The sequence below is a fragment of the Euleptes europaea genome, chromosome 1 (assembly GCF_029931775.1).
Source record: "Euleptes europaea isolate rEulEur1 chromosome 1, rEulEur1.hap1, whole genome shotgun sequence".
NCBI lineage: Eukaryota > Metazoa > Chordata > Lepidosauria > Squamata > Sphaerodactylidae > Euleptes > Euleptes europaea.
The window spans coordinates 132,579,534-132,594,376 of record NC_079312.1 but is presented as its reverse complement, the minus strand read 5'-3'; the positions used below and the strand labels follow the sequence as shown (position 1 = coordinate 132,594,376).

The 14,843-nt window shown below is 48.2% G+C and overlaps 1 protein-coding gene across 1 annotated transcript; it reads left to right on the top strand.

The window, feature by feature from the left end:
• Positions 1-247: 247 nt before the first annotated feature.
• Positions 248-14,583, top strand: GCGR (glucagon receptor). Its single transcript, XM_056867327.1, has 13 exons — positions 248-389; positions 485-581; positions 1,987-2,094; positions 2,286-2,407; positions 2,551-2,657; positions 5,162-5,315; positions 6,157-6,316; positions 8,576-8,636; positions 8,838-8,907; positions 11,216-11,304; positions 11,660-11,798; positions 12,432-12,473; positions 14,116-14,583. Exons 1-13 carry the CDS (start codon positions 336-338, stop codon positions 14,407-14,409), a joined length of 1,497 nt encoding a protein of 498 aa, XP_056723305.1. The 5' UTR covers positions 248-335; the 3' UTR covers positions 14,410-14,583.
• The last annotated feature ends 260 nt before the right edge of the window (positions 14,584-14,843 follow it).

The following is a 14,843-nucleotide window of genomic DNA, read 5'->3' as shown; positions in this document are numbered from 1 at the left end:
AATGCCAAGCAGCCAGCTGACCTGGGTGGAAGCTGCAGCAGCCATGTTCCCACTCCTAGCAGGTCCCTGTCAATCGTGATTCGCTGGCACCAACTAGGTGGTCTGGATGTAACCCAGTGAGCCCTCTCTCAGCCTCCTGCGTCACCAGACTTGGAGACGGAGCACTGAGACCTGGAGTCGGCAGAGGAGCAGCAAGACTGATGGAAACTTTGTGCCCCCCTTCACTTTCCTCTTTGTCCCATGAAGGTTTCTTGCTGAGCCGGCGCCAGAAACTTCTGCAGGAAGCCAGCAGCTCCTAGAGCATCCCCAATGCTGTTTCGCAGCCCTCCAGAGGGATGTCCCAAACGCACTTGTTCAGTATCCTGCTGGCGTTGGTGTTGTGCCTCCAGGTAAGGGCCCCGGTCTCCCTCCCAGACCTACCCCAGATCTGATCTACACGTGTGTCTGGCCAGCCCTAGTCTCTGTTGCCTTTCCCCCTCCACAGGGACCCTCAGCCCAGACCATGGACTTCCTCTTTGAGAACTGGAAGGCCTACAGCAAAGAGTGTTTTCACAACATGAGTCTCCTGCCGCCGCCTACTGGTGAGTCACGCGCCCCCTGCAGGTTGGGTATTGTCTGACAGAACATTGGATGAGGGAGGCAAATGGGACATGAGGCGGGGAATCCGTCAGGGGCCCTGCTGGGTCTGTTATGTTGTCCTGTTGTTTTTCTTCCTGTTTTTCTCTTTGTTTGTCAGTTTCATTGCTAAACAATGAGCAATTGCATGCTGGGACCTTGTGCATGCCTGTGGCTATGGAAATGGGAAAAGGAGGACACACGCTTTGCGTGAATAAGGAGGCTTATCTCTAGTACTGGAAGCACATTAGCACATACAAATGAACAGAGACAATTTATTTTCCGCTGGAGAAGTGGTCCTAAAAACATTGCTGGTTACTGGATCTCAAATGACAAGTGGGGGCAGTGTCAAAGTGAGGCCTGGGAGGGAATGAATCGTTAGATAGCTGTGTATATGGGCCAGTGCATGCATGCAGATGTTGGGCCTAGATCCACAGATGTGATCCAACATCAGATTCTGTTGGATAGAACATCAGTGACTGTGCTGTTTTTGATTTTGTTTTGCTCTGTTTTGTAAAGGTGGGTTAGCTTGTTGATTTTGTAAGCCGTCGTGGGGCCCCCTTTGTAGGAGCAAGTGGGGATTTTTTTTTACAGGGCCACTGACTTACAGCACAATCCTAAACAGAGTTACACCCTTCTAAACCCATTGACTTCAACGGACGTAGTAGTAGAAGAAGCAGCGTTGGTTTTTACATGCTGACTTCCTATACCACTTAAGGAAGAATCAAACCGACTTACAGTCACCTTCCCTTCCCCTCCTCACAACAGACACCCTGTGAGGTAGGTGGGGCTGAGAGAATGTGACTAGCCCAAGGTCACTCAGTGGCTTCATGTGTAGGAGTGGGGAAACCAACCGGTTTACCAGATCAGTGTCCGTCACTCATGTGAAGGAGTGGGGAATCAAACCTGGTTCTCCAGATTAGAGTCCACTGCTCCAAACCACCGCTCTTAACCACTCCACCACACTTAGGATTAACCACTTCACAACTGTTTAGGATTGCATTGTTAAGTGTCTTGTTTATTTTATTTCCTTCATTTATACCCTACCTTTCTTGCCAGTGGGAACCCAAAGCAGCTTACGTTATTCTCCTCCCCTCCATTTTATCCTCACAACAGCCTTGTGAGGTAAGTTAGGCAGAGAGCATGTGACTGGCCCAAAGTCACCTCGCAGGTTTCCATGGCAGAGCAGGGATTTGCACCTCCTGGAGCCTGGCCTGCCTCTCTAATCACTACACTGAACCGTCTCATAGAAAGAGTGGAAACTGAAATAAATAAGGAAGAAGGTTTCCCCGACACATGTTCTGCCGCACCTGTTGCTTCCACCACTGCCACATATATGCATACCCATAGCCCCTGCCTCTCTTTCGACAGAGCTGGTCTGCAACCGAACCTTTGACAAGTACTCATGCTGGCCCGATGCCCAGCCCAACACCACCGTCAATGTTTCCTGCCCCTGGTTCCTGCCCTGGTATGATAAAGGTACTTGCAGCATAGGGAGGAACAGATTGGGATGGGCTCATGTCCTTAGGTGGGGAAAAGGGAAAGATATGTCTGAGTCCTGCTGGGAAAGGGGATGTTGGCATGGGGACAAGCAAAGGAGGTGTGCTGGCTGAGGGGGTATTCATCTGGGGCACAGTCAGTTATCCAACCCGTCCTTTCCCTCCCCACAGTGAAACATGGCTATGTATTCAAGAAGTGTGGTCCAGATGCCCGATGGGTGACAAGTCCCGAAGGGAAATCATTGCGGGACGTCCGTCAGTGCATGATGGACAATGAGACCATCCTAGAACAAGTGAGCATGAATATGTAAATCAGTTCTGAGGGCTGCCTCACACCCCACCACACACATGATCTCTCCACTTCCCTTTGGATAAGTGAGCAGTCCATAGTCCTCAGCACTTCATGCCTTAGATTCTCTCTGCTCTCCTTTCCCAGAACAAGTTTGCTAGGATCTACGGCAGCTTCAAGGTGATGTACACGGTGGGATACTCGGTGTCACTCTGCGGCCTGATCCTCGCCTTGGCTGTGCTACTAGGCTTTAGGTACCTGGGGGATTGACCTGGGGGTGGGTGGGGTGATCAGGGTTGGGGAAAAGACATCTTTTAAGTGGCATGGTAGTCTATCGCTACCATTCACACAGCAGTTAATTCCACATGGGGAAAGCTTTTTAATATCAGTGACAACAAACTGTGTGTTTCTGTTAATTATGGAGAGAGATTAATTATATGTCATGCAGTTTATTCATTAGAAAAATAGCCTTTATTGGAGGAATCCCAGGCTGGTTCATTCTACTGGATTGTTTTAAATCACAAGATGGTTTTTACCACAGTTAGTCTGTGGGAGAAGATCCATGTGTCTCCCAAGTCATATGAAAGGCACAGCTTGTATTCTGATCGACATTAGAACCCCAAATGTATTCACAAAAAGCATACAGCCAGGAAACTTTGATAGCCTCTTCCATGAGGCAACTGATAACAATCATTCCTATGGTAGGGAAACAAACCCACCGTGGCTATTTCCATGCGGGTGATTTGCCTCGGATTATATGCTTTTGCCGAGCATTTTTTTCCTGCTTCCCCACAGCATTATGGTGCATTTGCATACCTCCCAGGGTAAACTACAGGGAAACCTGCCTAGTGGAAACCCTGTTGCGGCTGCACTGTATTGGTAACTGCAGCAGCAATGAGGAAACCATGTGTGCATGTCCCTGTGTGGGAAACACCCCTGTGAATTCAGTCAGACAGCCACTGAGAAACGGGACATATAGATAACGGGAGACACTGTCCTTCAGTGTTACTCCTCTGAAGATGCCTGCCACAGCTGCTGGTGAAACGTCAGGAAAGAAAATACCAAGACCACGGTTACACAGCCCGAATAACCTACAAGAACCAAGGGACATATAGAAGTTAGCTTTTGTGCTTGGACTACATACATTTGGGGTGAAGGGTGGGTATATCAGTGGAAGGAAAGGCAGGGAAAGGCATCCATGAACCAACACTGGGCCCATAGTTTCTCCTCTATGGTTGCTTCCAAATGAGGCTCCTTTTGTGCTGCTGAGAGATTACTCTTCAGCAATCAGCTGGAAGTGAAATTTTAGCTGCACCCCACTTAATACTGCATTAAATCCCCATTAAAATCCTATAATGCCCTATCCCCATGCAATACAATCTAAGTTCTCAGTAGTAAGTCCCATTCAGTGCAAAACTACTTTCTCCTGGCTACAGGCAGTTTTTCAATAACTCCCATAATCAATTAATCATACAGTTCCTGGTAAAATTCAGGCATCTTAAGGGACTCTTTTAAAGAGATCTCTCAGTTGCACTATATCACCATGGTGCAATGGAACTGAAACTTACAAGCAAGGACTTCGAAGCATACCAAAACATAACCCTCCCCCCACACACACCTTTAGTGTAATTGGTCACTTAATTAAACATGATTCATTATTCCCATGATAAACTCCAATGATGTAGGTTTTGTAGTATCGCCAGGGGTCTTTCCCAGGCACATGGTGGTGATGGTGGTGCTGTTGCCGTTCTTCAGACCACAGATCAGCAGCCATCCTGAGTGCCAAACGCCCTTTTGTAGCCCAAGCCATCTCCTTCCCAGCTTCTACCTGCCTCTCCTCCCCCAAGAGCCAATGGAAAGGCTGCAAGCAATTCCTGGAGGCAGAGAGCACGTGAAGGAGAGAAGCCCGTCAAGTAGGCAGATATTCCCACAGCAGCCTTAGCCAGCAGGGTCCTATTGCTACACTATGGGCGAGGCAGGGAAGATCCACCAGCAGCCCTTTCCCACTCTCCTCACCAGGAGCACCCCGCCACCCCTTTCTCCCTACCTCTGTCGCTCTTCCAATGGGAGGTGAGGGTGTTCTGTTTCATTTACGTTGTTTATAGTCTGCCTGTCTCACTGGGACTAAAAACAATGCAATAAGAACAGTATAATACCTGCAACCGACAAAATTAGAGAACCACTCAGTAAAAATGCAACATAATTCTGGCAGTAAGGCTAGATTACATGACTGGAGAGCAATGCAGTGAAACTTTATATTACATGCAATAAACAATTAAGTTCACAGAGTGAATGACTGTTATCAATTCTGCAGGAAGGGGCTAATGCAGGGGCAATCTGTGGATTATACTGAGAGCTGGAAGGGAGATGATTAGTGTTGCCAGCTCTTGAGTTGGGAAATACCTGGAGATTTTTGGGGCGGAGCCTGAGGAGGACGGGGTTTGGGGAGGGGAGGGACTTCAATTCCATAGAGTCCAATTGCCAAAGCGGCCATTTGCTCCAGGGGAACTGATTTCTAGCGGCTGAAGATCAGTTGTAATAGCAGGAGATCTCCAGCTACTATCTGGAGGTTGGCAACCCTAGAGATGATGTGTAGGAATAAGGAGCAAGGTGGGGACCAGGGGTTGGGGTTGGGTGGTGTGGTGGGATGGGGTGGAGACTGTTATCAGGGTCCAAGGACTGGAAGAGGGCTCTGGGAGGGGGCACTGCATGTTGCCAGCCCCACCGGACAGACACTGACAGGCTCCCTGCTCTCCAGCAAGCTGCACTGCATGCGCAACTACATCCACATGAACCTCTTCGCCTCCTTCATCCTGAAGGGCATCTCGGTGCTTATCATCGACACGCTGCTCAAGACCCGCTACAACGAGAAGATTGATGACTACAGCGTGCGGGTCTGGCTGAGTGATGAGGTGACACCTCCTTTGTGCTTCACTTTTGCTTCCCACCTCCCCTCCCCCATCATAAAGCAGGGAGTGTCACTTGACCCTCCCATGCCATAGAGCTGTAACTATGGTGTCCTTGTGCTCCTTGCTCAGATTTTTTGCCCAGATTCACTGTGCCGACTCATTGGCAACTCAAGGAAAAAGGCACCGGACATTTTCATACACGAGGTTTACACATCAGTGTTGCTTCAATCAATCTATAATGTGATTGTCAAATCTACCCTGGGTATAACATACACTTGATCTTTCTGCTGTGTTTCAGCCCACATGAATAACATAGGCCTGAAAATAATGCACAGCAACAAAAATGCTCTCAGGCTGGCCTTCCTGGAACTGAACGCAGATTTCAGGGTTATGCTATAGTGCAAATGAAGCCCTGTCATCACTCCACAAAAGCATGTTGTTCAAATGTTGACCAGTTTGGGACTCACATTCACTAGCATATATGAGAATCACCACCATTCACTCTCTCCAGGCTGCTTGAATGAACAAAACTGTATTCATAGCAGCGGTCCAGGAGGCGATCGACTCTTCAATCCTATGCAGAGTTACTCCAGTCTAAACACATTATTTTCAGTGGGATTAGAGTGGAGAAATTGTGCAGGTTGCACTGATAACCCTTTAAAAGCTTCCTTCCCTGCTTCAGTGCATAGGACTGAAGCTCTTATACAGGTAGTTCTTTAAAAAGAAAGCACCACCCACAAAGCCAAGGGGAATGGGGGAAAGGAGGTTCGTATCTCAGGTCTGTGGGAGGTTCTTGCTGAAAGCTCCGGAGCTGCCTCTTCCTGACCCCTCTCCCTTACCCTAGGCAGCAGCAGGATGCCGTGCAGCCACTGTGTTCATGCAGTACGGCATTGTGGCCAACTACTGCTGGCTGTTGGTGGAGGGGATCTACCTCCATAACTTGCTGGTGCTGGCTGTCTTCTCTGAACGGAGCTACTTCACCCTCTACCTCTGCATTGGCTGGGGTGAGTATATGAATGCCTGGGTACTTAATAGGATGAGGGGTAAACAGTGCAGTCCTTTCACCAGAGCAGAGAGGGCTCATCCAGAATTGCACAGGCCAGATTACGTATTGGGACACAAGGAACATTGAAATATGGGCAGTGTGGTACCAGAGGAGGGAAAGGGCTCACCACCTGTTTTGGGGACAGAGTCTGTGAATCCAGCACTGCAAGCACGGACAGGCAGGGTAAAAAGGATGAAACCCTCATTATCTGTAGGGTTGCCAGGTCCCTCTTCCCCACCGGTGGGAGGTTTTTGGAGCAGAGCCTGAGAAGGGCAAGGTTTGGGGAAGGGAGGGACTTCAGTGCCATAGGGTCCAATTGCCAAAGCGGCCATTTTTTCCAGGTGAACTGATCTCTACTGGCTGGAGATCAGTTGTAATAGCAGCAGATCTCCAGCTAGTACCTGGAGGTTGGCAACTCTAGTTATATGACATCTTTCTGAGATAGTTTGGTCTGTGGGTTATTCCTTTCATATCAAACTAAACCTCTAAGGGAAACAGTTTGGATTGCCCAGGAAGTATCTGCTTTTTATGAGGTCAAAGCCCATGGTTGTTCCAGCCCCTGCATTTCTTTTCTCTAGAAAGAAAGATCCAAGAAAAACTATTTTGCTTGAATATCACATTTGATCCCATGTTGGTGAACACGAGACACCTGCTAGAGAGGCAAGGGCCTACTTGTACGTTATGAAGGACACATGGCTGCTGCGAAGAACAGTAGCCCCAAATTTCTCTCTCTGCCCAGTAAAAGAAATCAAATGAGGTGATGAGATGTCATCACTGTCCTCAGAGTCTGCAACCCACCTCCACTTAATTGCCCACTACTTGCAGTGGGGGGTGAGGGGAAAGAATCCAGGTACGGTGAAATCCTGGCCTGCATCTTCTTTTACTAGATGTTCCTGGGAAGTACTGAGGAGACACAAGGAAGAGACGCACATCTCTTGCAATGTCTACTTTGACCCTAAGGTCAAAGTAGGTGGGCACAGGCCCATCTCCACATGGGCCTGTGCACTGCATTGTAATTAAAGCTGTGTACAGACTGTAGTATTTCAGAGATTCAATAGTGGTGTACTGTAAAGATACTCACTTTTTGGGGGGGCTCTCCAGTAATACAGGTTTTTGAAGTGCTAGAAACATGTTTGATCAAAGGCAACAGTGGGACTGAGAAAATTTATGTCCAAACTTTGTGTGGACTATGATGGTTCCATCGAAGTGCCTTCATGTCTCCAAAAAAACTACTGTCTGCACACAGAATTATCACGCCTTATTTGCGCAGTGTATTCCAGGGGTCCCCAACCTTTTGACCTTAGGAATTCTGAGAGGGATGGTTAGTGCCACCTAAAATGACTGCCACAGGAGGTGGAGTCAAAGCCCAATTGGCTGCTGCAGGAGACAGAGCCAAACACAATACTTCCCTCCTCACTTTGCAAAAGAATCACAGAAGGGGAATAAAAATAAAAGAAAGAAAGCTGGAGGGAGAAGGGAGAAAGAGAACAAAAGGAACTAAAGCTTAAGGTGGGAATGGAACCACACCTTGACTAAGGAAAGTACAGGTGCCTACTGGTCCTCCTGACCTCCAGTGGCTGCTATTGCAGCTGTGGAAGTGAATGAAGGCAGCCAGTAACAAGCCCTGTCTTACAACAGCCCCAGCCACTTTTTGAAAAGCTTGTCATGTGCCAGGTGCTAGTGGATATCATGCCACCCATGGGCCATGGGGAACCCTAGCATATCCAATCTAGCTTAGGGGTGTAGAATAGTCATTAGATATGTTTTCCAGTTTTATTTTCAGCATGTGTGTATATGACTCCAGCTCACTGTTTCCTAGTAAGTAATTATACATCCAGTCCCCCATGTCTTGCCTGGAAATTCCCAGCTTTGGCTCTGCCCCTTTAAAATCTTGCCTAAACTGCTTTTGCTGTTTGGTTATCCCAGTTGTGAGGAGCAGAGCAGAGGAAGCTGGAAGATCTTATTAATGATGGAGTTAGGAAGACACAGTTGTCAGCTTGGAGAGTATGCCCTGTCTGCCTTTAGGCTAGCATTTGTACCCACAGGCTGTGTAGCCCAAAGCAAGCTGGTTGCAATGATATCTCAGGGGTTAAGGACGCTGCAACTCCATCTCCCTGTTGCATTTTGTGAGTTGCAGGAAGGTGTAGCTTTGAGGTGAAGAAACAGAAATTCCTCCTCTCTGTTCTTGCTTATATCCTTCTGTTTCCTGTCTTCATAGGCGCCCCCATTCTCTTCATTGTGCCATGGATGGTGGTGAAATTTCTTTATGAAAATATTCAGTAAGTTCTAACAAGCAATATTCCAGGTCAGTGTATATGACCACTATACAAGTTGGTGGAAAACCTGTCTGTAGTCCTTTTGGTAATATAGCAGGTGATATCCATGAGTGGTCTGGAGGGGATACTGGACCCCACACAAGGGTAAGGGAGTGCTTGGTGAGAGTGATTTTACATGCACCTTTGTTTCTTCCTTTAACTTAGATGCTGGAGCACCAACCACAATATGGGTTTCTGGTGGATCCTACGTTTCCCCGTGTTCCTTGCCATCTTGGTGAGTCTTGTCTAGTCCTTGTTTCCTCTGCCCTGGCTCCCACATGTCTGTTGGATGGCGGAAAACTGCTGCCGTGTTTAGAACTCCCCCGTCTTCAGAGCCAGCCTCTACCCCGAAAGGTCATGAAAACAGGGTCTTCAGCCAACAGATTCCAGAGGAGGTGCCTTTTTCCTGCCTCCAGTCTCCCTTGCTGTTGGTCATTAAAAAAATAACCATGCAAATGTCTCAGGATAGCACTATCCACCCACCTTATCTCATAGGTAGTACTAAGAACGATGACATAGGGTTGGGTTGGGTGAAATTTTTCACTAATAGAAGTTATTTCAGTTGGCAGAGTATGGGGCCTGACGCACTCAGTATAATACTATGTTTAAAAAAACGTGTTATCCAGGTTAGATCACACCTCAGACCTCCCATTTCGGCTTGGAAATGCTTTGGAAGTGCCAGACATCTGTTTTTTCCCAAAACGCCTATACCACGATGTATTTCGTTATGTCGTTTCAAAACCGGCAATCCAAGGGGTGCGTTGTTACATACGCTATTCAGTTCTCCTCCCCTCTTTTTGCAGCACCCAATGAAAAGCCTTTCTCCTCCCATCCCACCTTCCCCCTCCCCTCCTATTTGCATCCACCAATCATTATTGTTACTTAATTCCCCCCCCCAAGTGCTTGTGGTCTTACAAAGGAACACAGAAACATTGGAACATTAGAACAACCATTTTTATTTGTGCAGGGTCCCAATCAAACATTTACCTCATATGGAATGTCCTTGAAGTGGATTTTGTAAACGGTTCGTGGGCTTGAGGGGGAAGGAATGCAGAGGAGGGCGAGGGCTGGAAAAGTAGTGAAATTGCTGCCAGCGGCAGATGGAGGAGGAAGGGAAAGAGACTGAGGGATAGAGAGAGCGCCCGCGCACACACGCACACACACACACACACACACACAAGTCAGGGCTCTCCTGCCAGCACAAAGTTTCTCCCCACCTGTTCCTCTTTCTCCCCCTGCCGGGGTTGAGCGTGCCTCCCTGCTCTCAAAAAATTTTTTTAATGTGCTCGTCCCAACGAAAAAATGCAAGATTGTTGGACCAGCGCCCGAAAAGACAGCAGCTCTGTAATTAGCACTGTGCAAGGAATTGCTCATTTTGGGGGGGGTTTTGGGGGGGGAATGCCTGCATAGGTTGGGATTAGGGTTTCCCTGCTGTGCAAATGAGGCAATTCTTAATGGCGTACAGCTCTCCTTCGGATCAATGATATTGCGCATGCGTGGGGAAAAAAGGGGACGGGAGGCAGGGAAGCATCAGCGACGTAGACATGATGCAGTGCTCCCCCAGGCTTCTCCTCTCAACTTTTCGGACTATTACTTTGGAGGTGCGATATGACGATAAACCGTCTTGGGAGCAGTCTTAACAAACACGGTGCGATCGGAAATGAAGAATACGCATCCAAAACACACACACCGAGCACGATGATAATATGCTGTAAATTGTTGGTGTGATAAGCCTCTATGACTTCTGCACTTCCATCCTTCCACTGTAACCCCAAATGCCCCCTGAAATATTGCTCCAGGAACATCACGAGAGGTGTGTCAGCGGTCTGCAGTAGGAGGGGGGAACGGTGAAAATCGCCCCTCTTTCTGTCAGCTGAAATTTTCCTCTGTATCCAACCCTAGTATTTAGATTACACTTTTCAAATCTCTTCACATAAATTATGTACATGCATACATGCCAGGGAGCCCTGTGGCGCAAGTGTTAAGCTGCAGTACTGCAGTCAAAAGCTCTGCTCACGACCTGAGTTTGATCCCGACGGAAGTCGGTTTCAGGTAACCGGCTCAAGGTTGACTCAGCCTTCCATCCTTCCGAGGTCGGTAAAATGAGTACCCAGCTTGCTGGGGGTAAAGGGAAGATGACTGGGGAAGGCACTGGCAAGCCACCCTGCAAACAAAGTCTGCCTTGGAAACATCAGGATGTGACGTCACCCCATGGGTCAGGAATGATGTAAGCTTACACAGGGGACCTTTATCTTTACTTATACATGCCAGTGGTGCAGTAAATGCTCTGGGAGCACCTAATCCCATAGCTCTAGTAAAACTAAGGGCATGTGGATGTGATCAGTGCCCTGATGAGAGATTAAGAAGAGCCCCAAGTTAACCACTGTGAGTGTAGGAAGAGTGGATAATAATAATGTTGAGAAGAATTATAAATACAGGCTACAGCCATGCTCCCAGACTCCACTAGACCTTTATCATGCAGAATGCTCTACTCACTTTCTACTCACCTCTCCCACCCCTCATCTGCAATATTTCTCTTTCAGATCAATTTCTTCATTTTCATCCGTATCATTCAGATCTTGGTCTCCAAGCTCCGTGCTCACCAGATGCGCTACACAGACTACAAATTCCGGTACTGGGCATTTGACACTATAATGCCATGAGCCCCAAGTTAAGAACATTCAAATCTACCTTGTATATCAATACTGGCCATGTCACCCTGGTCTGTTGAGGTTAGGGGTGTCCTTGCAGTCTCTGCCATTATGTCCCTGAAAGGTTTATGGCTGGCATGCTGATCTGTGGATCTCTGAAGTGGCCGTCAAGGTGTGGTGGGGGCAGCTAGTCGTCCCACAGGTTCATTTCCCTCCTGCCCATAAGCCCATTTGTGTTTCCATTGAGTAGGAAAACCCAGAATGAACTCTGATTGGATGCTGGATGATGGTGTCTTTTCATTGTGATGTGTTCTAATTAACTGATGCCTCATTTAGGCTGGCCAAGTCAACACTGACACTTATCCCATTGCTGGGTATCCATGAGGTGGTGTTTGCCTTTGTAACTGATGAACATGCCCAGGGCACTCTGCGCTATGTCAAGCTTTTCTTTGACCTCTTCCTCAGCTCCTTCCAGGTGAGACACAAAAACACCCATTTCTGATCATGTTTAGAGACTGTCCTGTGTTTCTTTTTCCAAATGCAGATGCTGAGGCTGCTGGTTTTTTGAGGAGGAGGATGGAGGTGGGGGTGGGCAGTGGTGGACTGGGTCTAAAAATATTGGTTGCCAGGAGACAAAGGGGGCCTACCCACAACTATAAGGCTATCATTTAATTTTTATTAATTTTTATTTTTAACATATTATCTAATATTTAAGGGGGGGGCCTTGCCATCGGGCAAGCTGACAAATGGCCAGTCCGCCACTGTGGGTGGGATTTTTAACCTTCGCCTCCTGTTTTTCCACTGAAAAAAAGCCACCCGTGACCAGTTTTTACCTCCACTGTGGCAAAATTAAGAATATTTGTTCCTCAAAGGGGGTAACTTTTTTTAAAGCGGGAAAAGGTGGAGGAAAGTGCCCTTGGCTATTCTCCTCACCCAAAAAAAAAGGGAAAAAAGGGGGGAGAGATGTTTTTTTTAAAATGATCATGGAAGAAAATGTAACATGCAGTTAGAGCATGAGGCTGTTCCAGAATCCAAAAGGACAGACTTGGGGGAGGAGGGTGTTACAAAAATAATCAGCTGATTCTGACTAACTCTTTTCTCTCACTAGGGAATGCTGGTGGCCATTCTCTACTGCTTTGTGAACAAAGAGGTGAGTGTGTATCAAGCAGGGGCAAAAGAGACACAGGGCCCCGGCTGCCAAGGAAATGGGTCACTGGTGGGGCCAGGTGGTCCCACCTGTATTCATTTGAAAGGTATTGCGGGCATAGCTGGAACTGGACAAACAACACGCATAGTCGGTTGGATCCAGTACAAGGACCATGCAAGGACCATGGAAGGACCCCCAGTCTTCCTGGCTTTCCCTTCCCCCGGCAACCATTTCCAACCCTGAGAAAGTGTATTCCCAGAGTCAAGGGACGCATGTGGAGTAGTAGCCATGAAGTCTGGAAGGCTTCAGTGGTAGGGTTGCCAGGTCCCTGTTCACCACTGGTGGGAGGTTTTAGGGGCGGTGCCTGAGGAGGACAGGGTGTGAGGAGGGGAGAGACTTCAATGCCATAGAGTCCAATTGCTAAAGCAGCCATTTTCTCCAGGTGAACTGATCTCTATTGGCTGGAGATTAGTTGTAATGGCAGGAGATCTCCAACTACTACCTGGAGGTTGGGAACCCTATTCAGTGGGGAGGGGAAAGCGGAAGCATTGCACTTGTTGGTGTCTTCCATTCATGAAGTCCCACACATACAAGAGGCAGGAGGGACCTATTGCTCCCCCTTCCCCCTCACTATTGCAGCTTCCCGACTCACACGCCTGTTACTCTATGCAGGTCCGGCAACCCTGGGAATAAATTTTAATGGGGTCAGAAACGGCTGCTGGGGGAGCGGAGAAAGTTAGGAAGACAGATTGCAGGATCCAACCCAGTCCTTTGCAAACAGTGAGAGAACCAGATGGCACAGCTTAATTCAGTTAGGAAGAAGCTGTTTAGTTATGGATATAGTTAAAGCTACAGGGCTGTAGCTATTGCCCATATAACCAGAACTGGTAGAACTGAACTTGCTTTTTACAAACATTGTCTGAGTCGTTAGCAATGAACACATTCATCCTTTAAAATATTTACAGCCAAACTACACATGTGAAAGCTGCTTCATATGGTGAAAAGCAGCGGAGGGGGGTACTTCTCAGCCATGAAGCATGGCTTAATCCTTTTCCTGCCTGACATTTTCCTTCTGCAACTCTTCTCCCCAGCTGCATTTCCTTTTACAGAGTTCCAGTCAGTTCTGCCTCCGTAAACTTGTGGGTGAAAACATGTCTTGCAGGGGGAGTTGCAGAAAAAAGTGGAAGGTGCAGAAAAGATTAAGCATCACCCACCCCTGCTACTTCTCCACTGGAAGTCACCCTCTCAAAGCTTCTTTTCACTACAAGAAGCAGCTGCTTGGATCAACGTAGTGTTTCTGAAGACAGAACGCTTTCCCTCCCTGGAGCACAACTTTTTTGCCTCTCTCCCCAGCCTCTCAGTTGCAGTTCAAAATGACCTCTGAAATGGAGGGACAAGGGATTCTGCAAGCACATAATTTTGGGTAGCATTCTGGGCTGCAGTCAGGGGGGAGGCAGGAAAGTTGTGCTGTGTAGGTGGAAATGCTTCTATTTGCAGAAACACGACGTTAGATCCAAGATGGGTTAGCCTGTCATGGGCAGTTTGGCCCTGAGAATGTCAGGGCTGGATTGCGGGATTGTGGTAGATGGACCATGAGTTAAATGGCCCCTACCACTGTTTCCCTCTTTGTGTGTCATTTCTGTAGGTACAGTCAGAGCTGATGAAGAAATGGAGCCGCTGGAAGCTTGGCCGGGACATAGAAGAGGAGTACAAGCACACATACAGCCACACACCAAATGCTCGCAACGGAGGGGGCAGCACTTGTGAGAAGCACAAGCTGGTGGGCAGCTACCTCAACGGGCTAGGCCGCAGCCAAGGAACAGTGCACACCAGCACCCAGTACCTCGAGCGGACAGGCTGCAGTGCCAGTGAGAACCTAGCCCTAGGCGAGCGGCCTCATTGCTATGAGTTTCCTGACACGGCTGAGAGCAACTTCTGAAGCAGCTGAGCCACCTGCCCCACTCCTTGCCCCAGAGGCAAACATAGTGTGGAGGAAGGAGGGCAGCTGACAGCCCAGGGCATGGGCTTGGATACACTCAGTGGGACATGTGATTGGAAACTGTGCCCTTTGCCAAGCTGCCTGGAGCTGGCAGGACTCCGCAAGTTCTTTTCCACATTTGAGATACATCAGCAAGACCCCGTGTGAGACTCACTGCCCAGTCTGACTGCATGCAGTTTTCCATGGGTGAGCCTCAGTGTATGTGAGCATAATGGGTCACATGGGTGCCTTGTGCCAGCCTGGGCAAGAGAGTGCCAATCAAGCTCTGTCCAGGAAGGAATTCTGTACCATCTCTCAAGGGCTTTGAAAGTCTTCAATAGCTATTGTGCCATGATCAGCATGCTGAAAATCTCAGATTTCATTTTTCAAAAGCT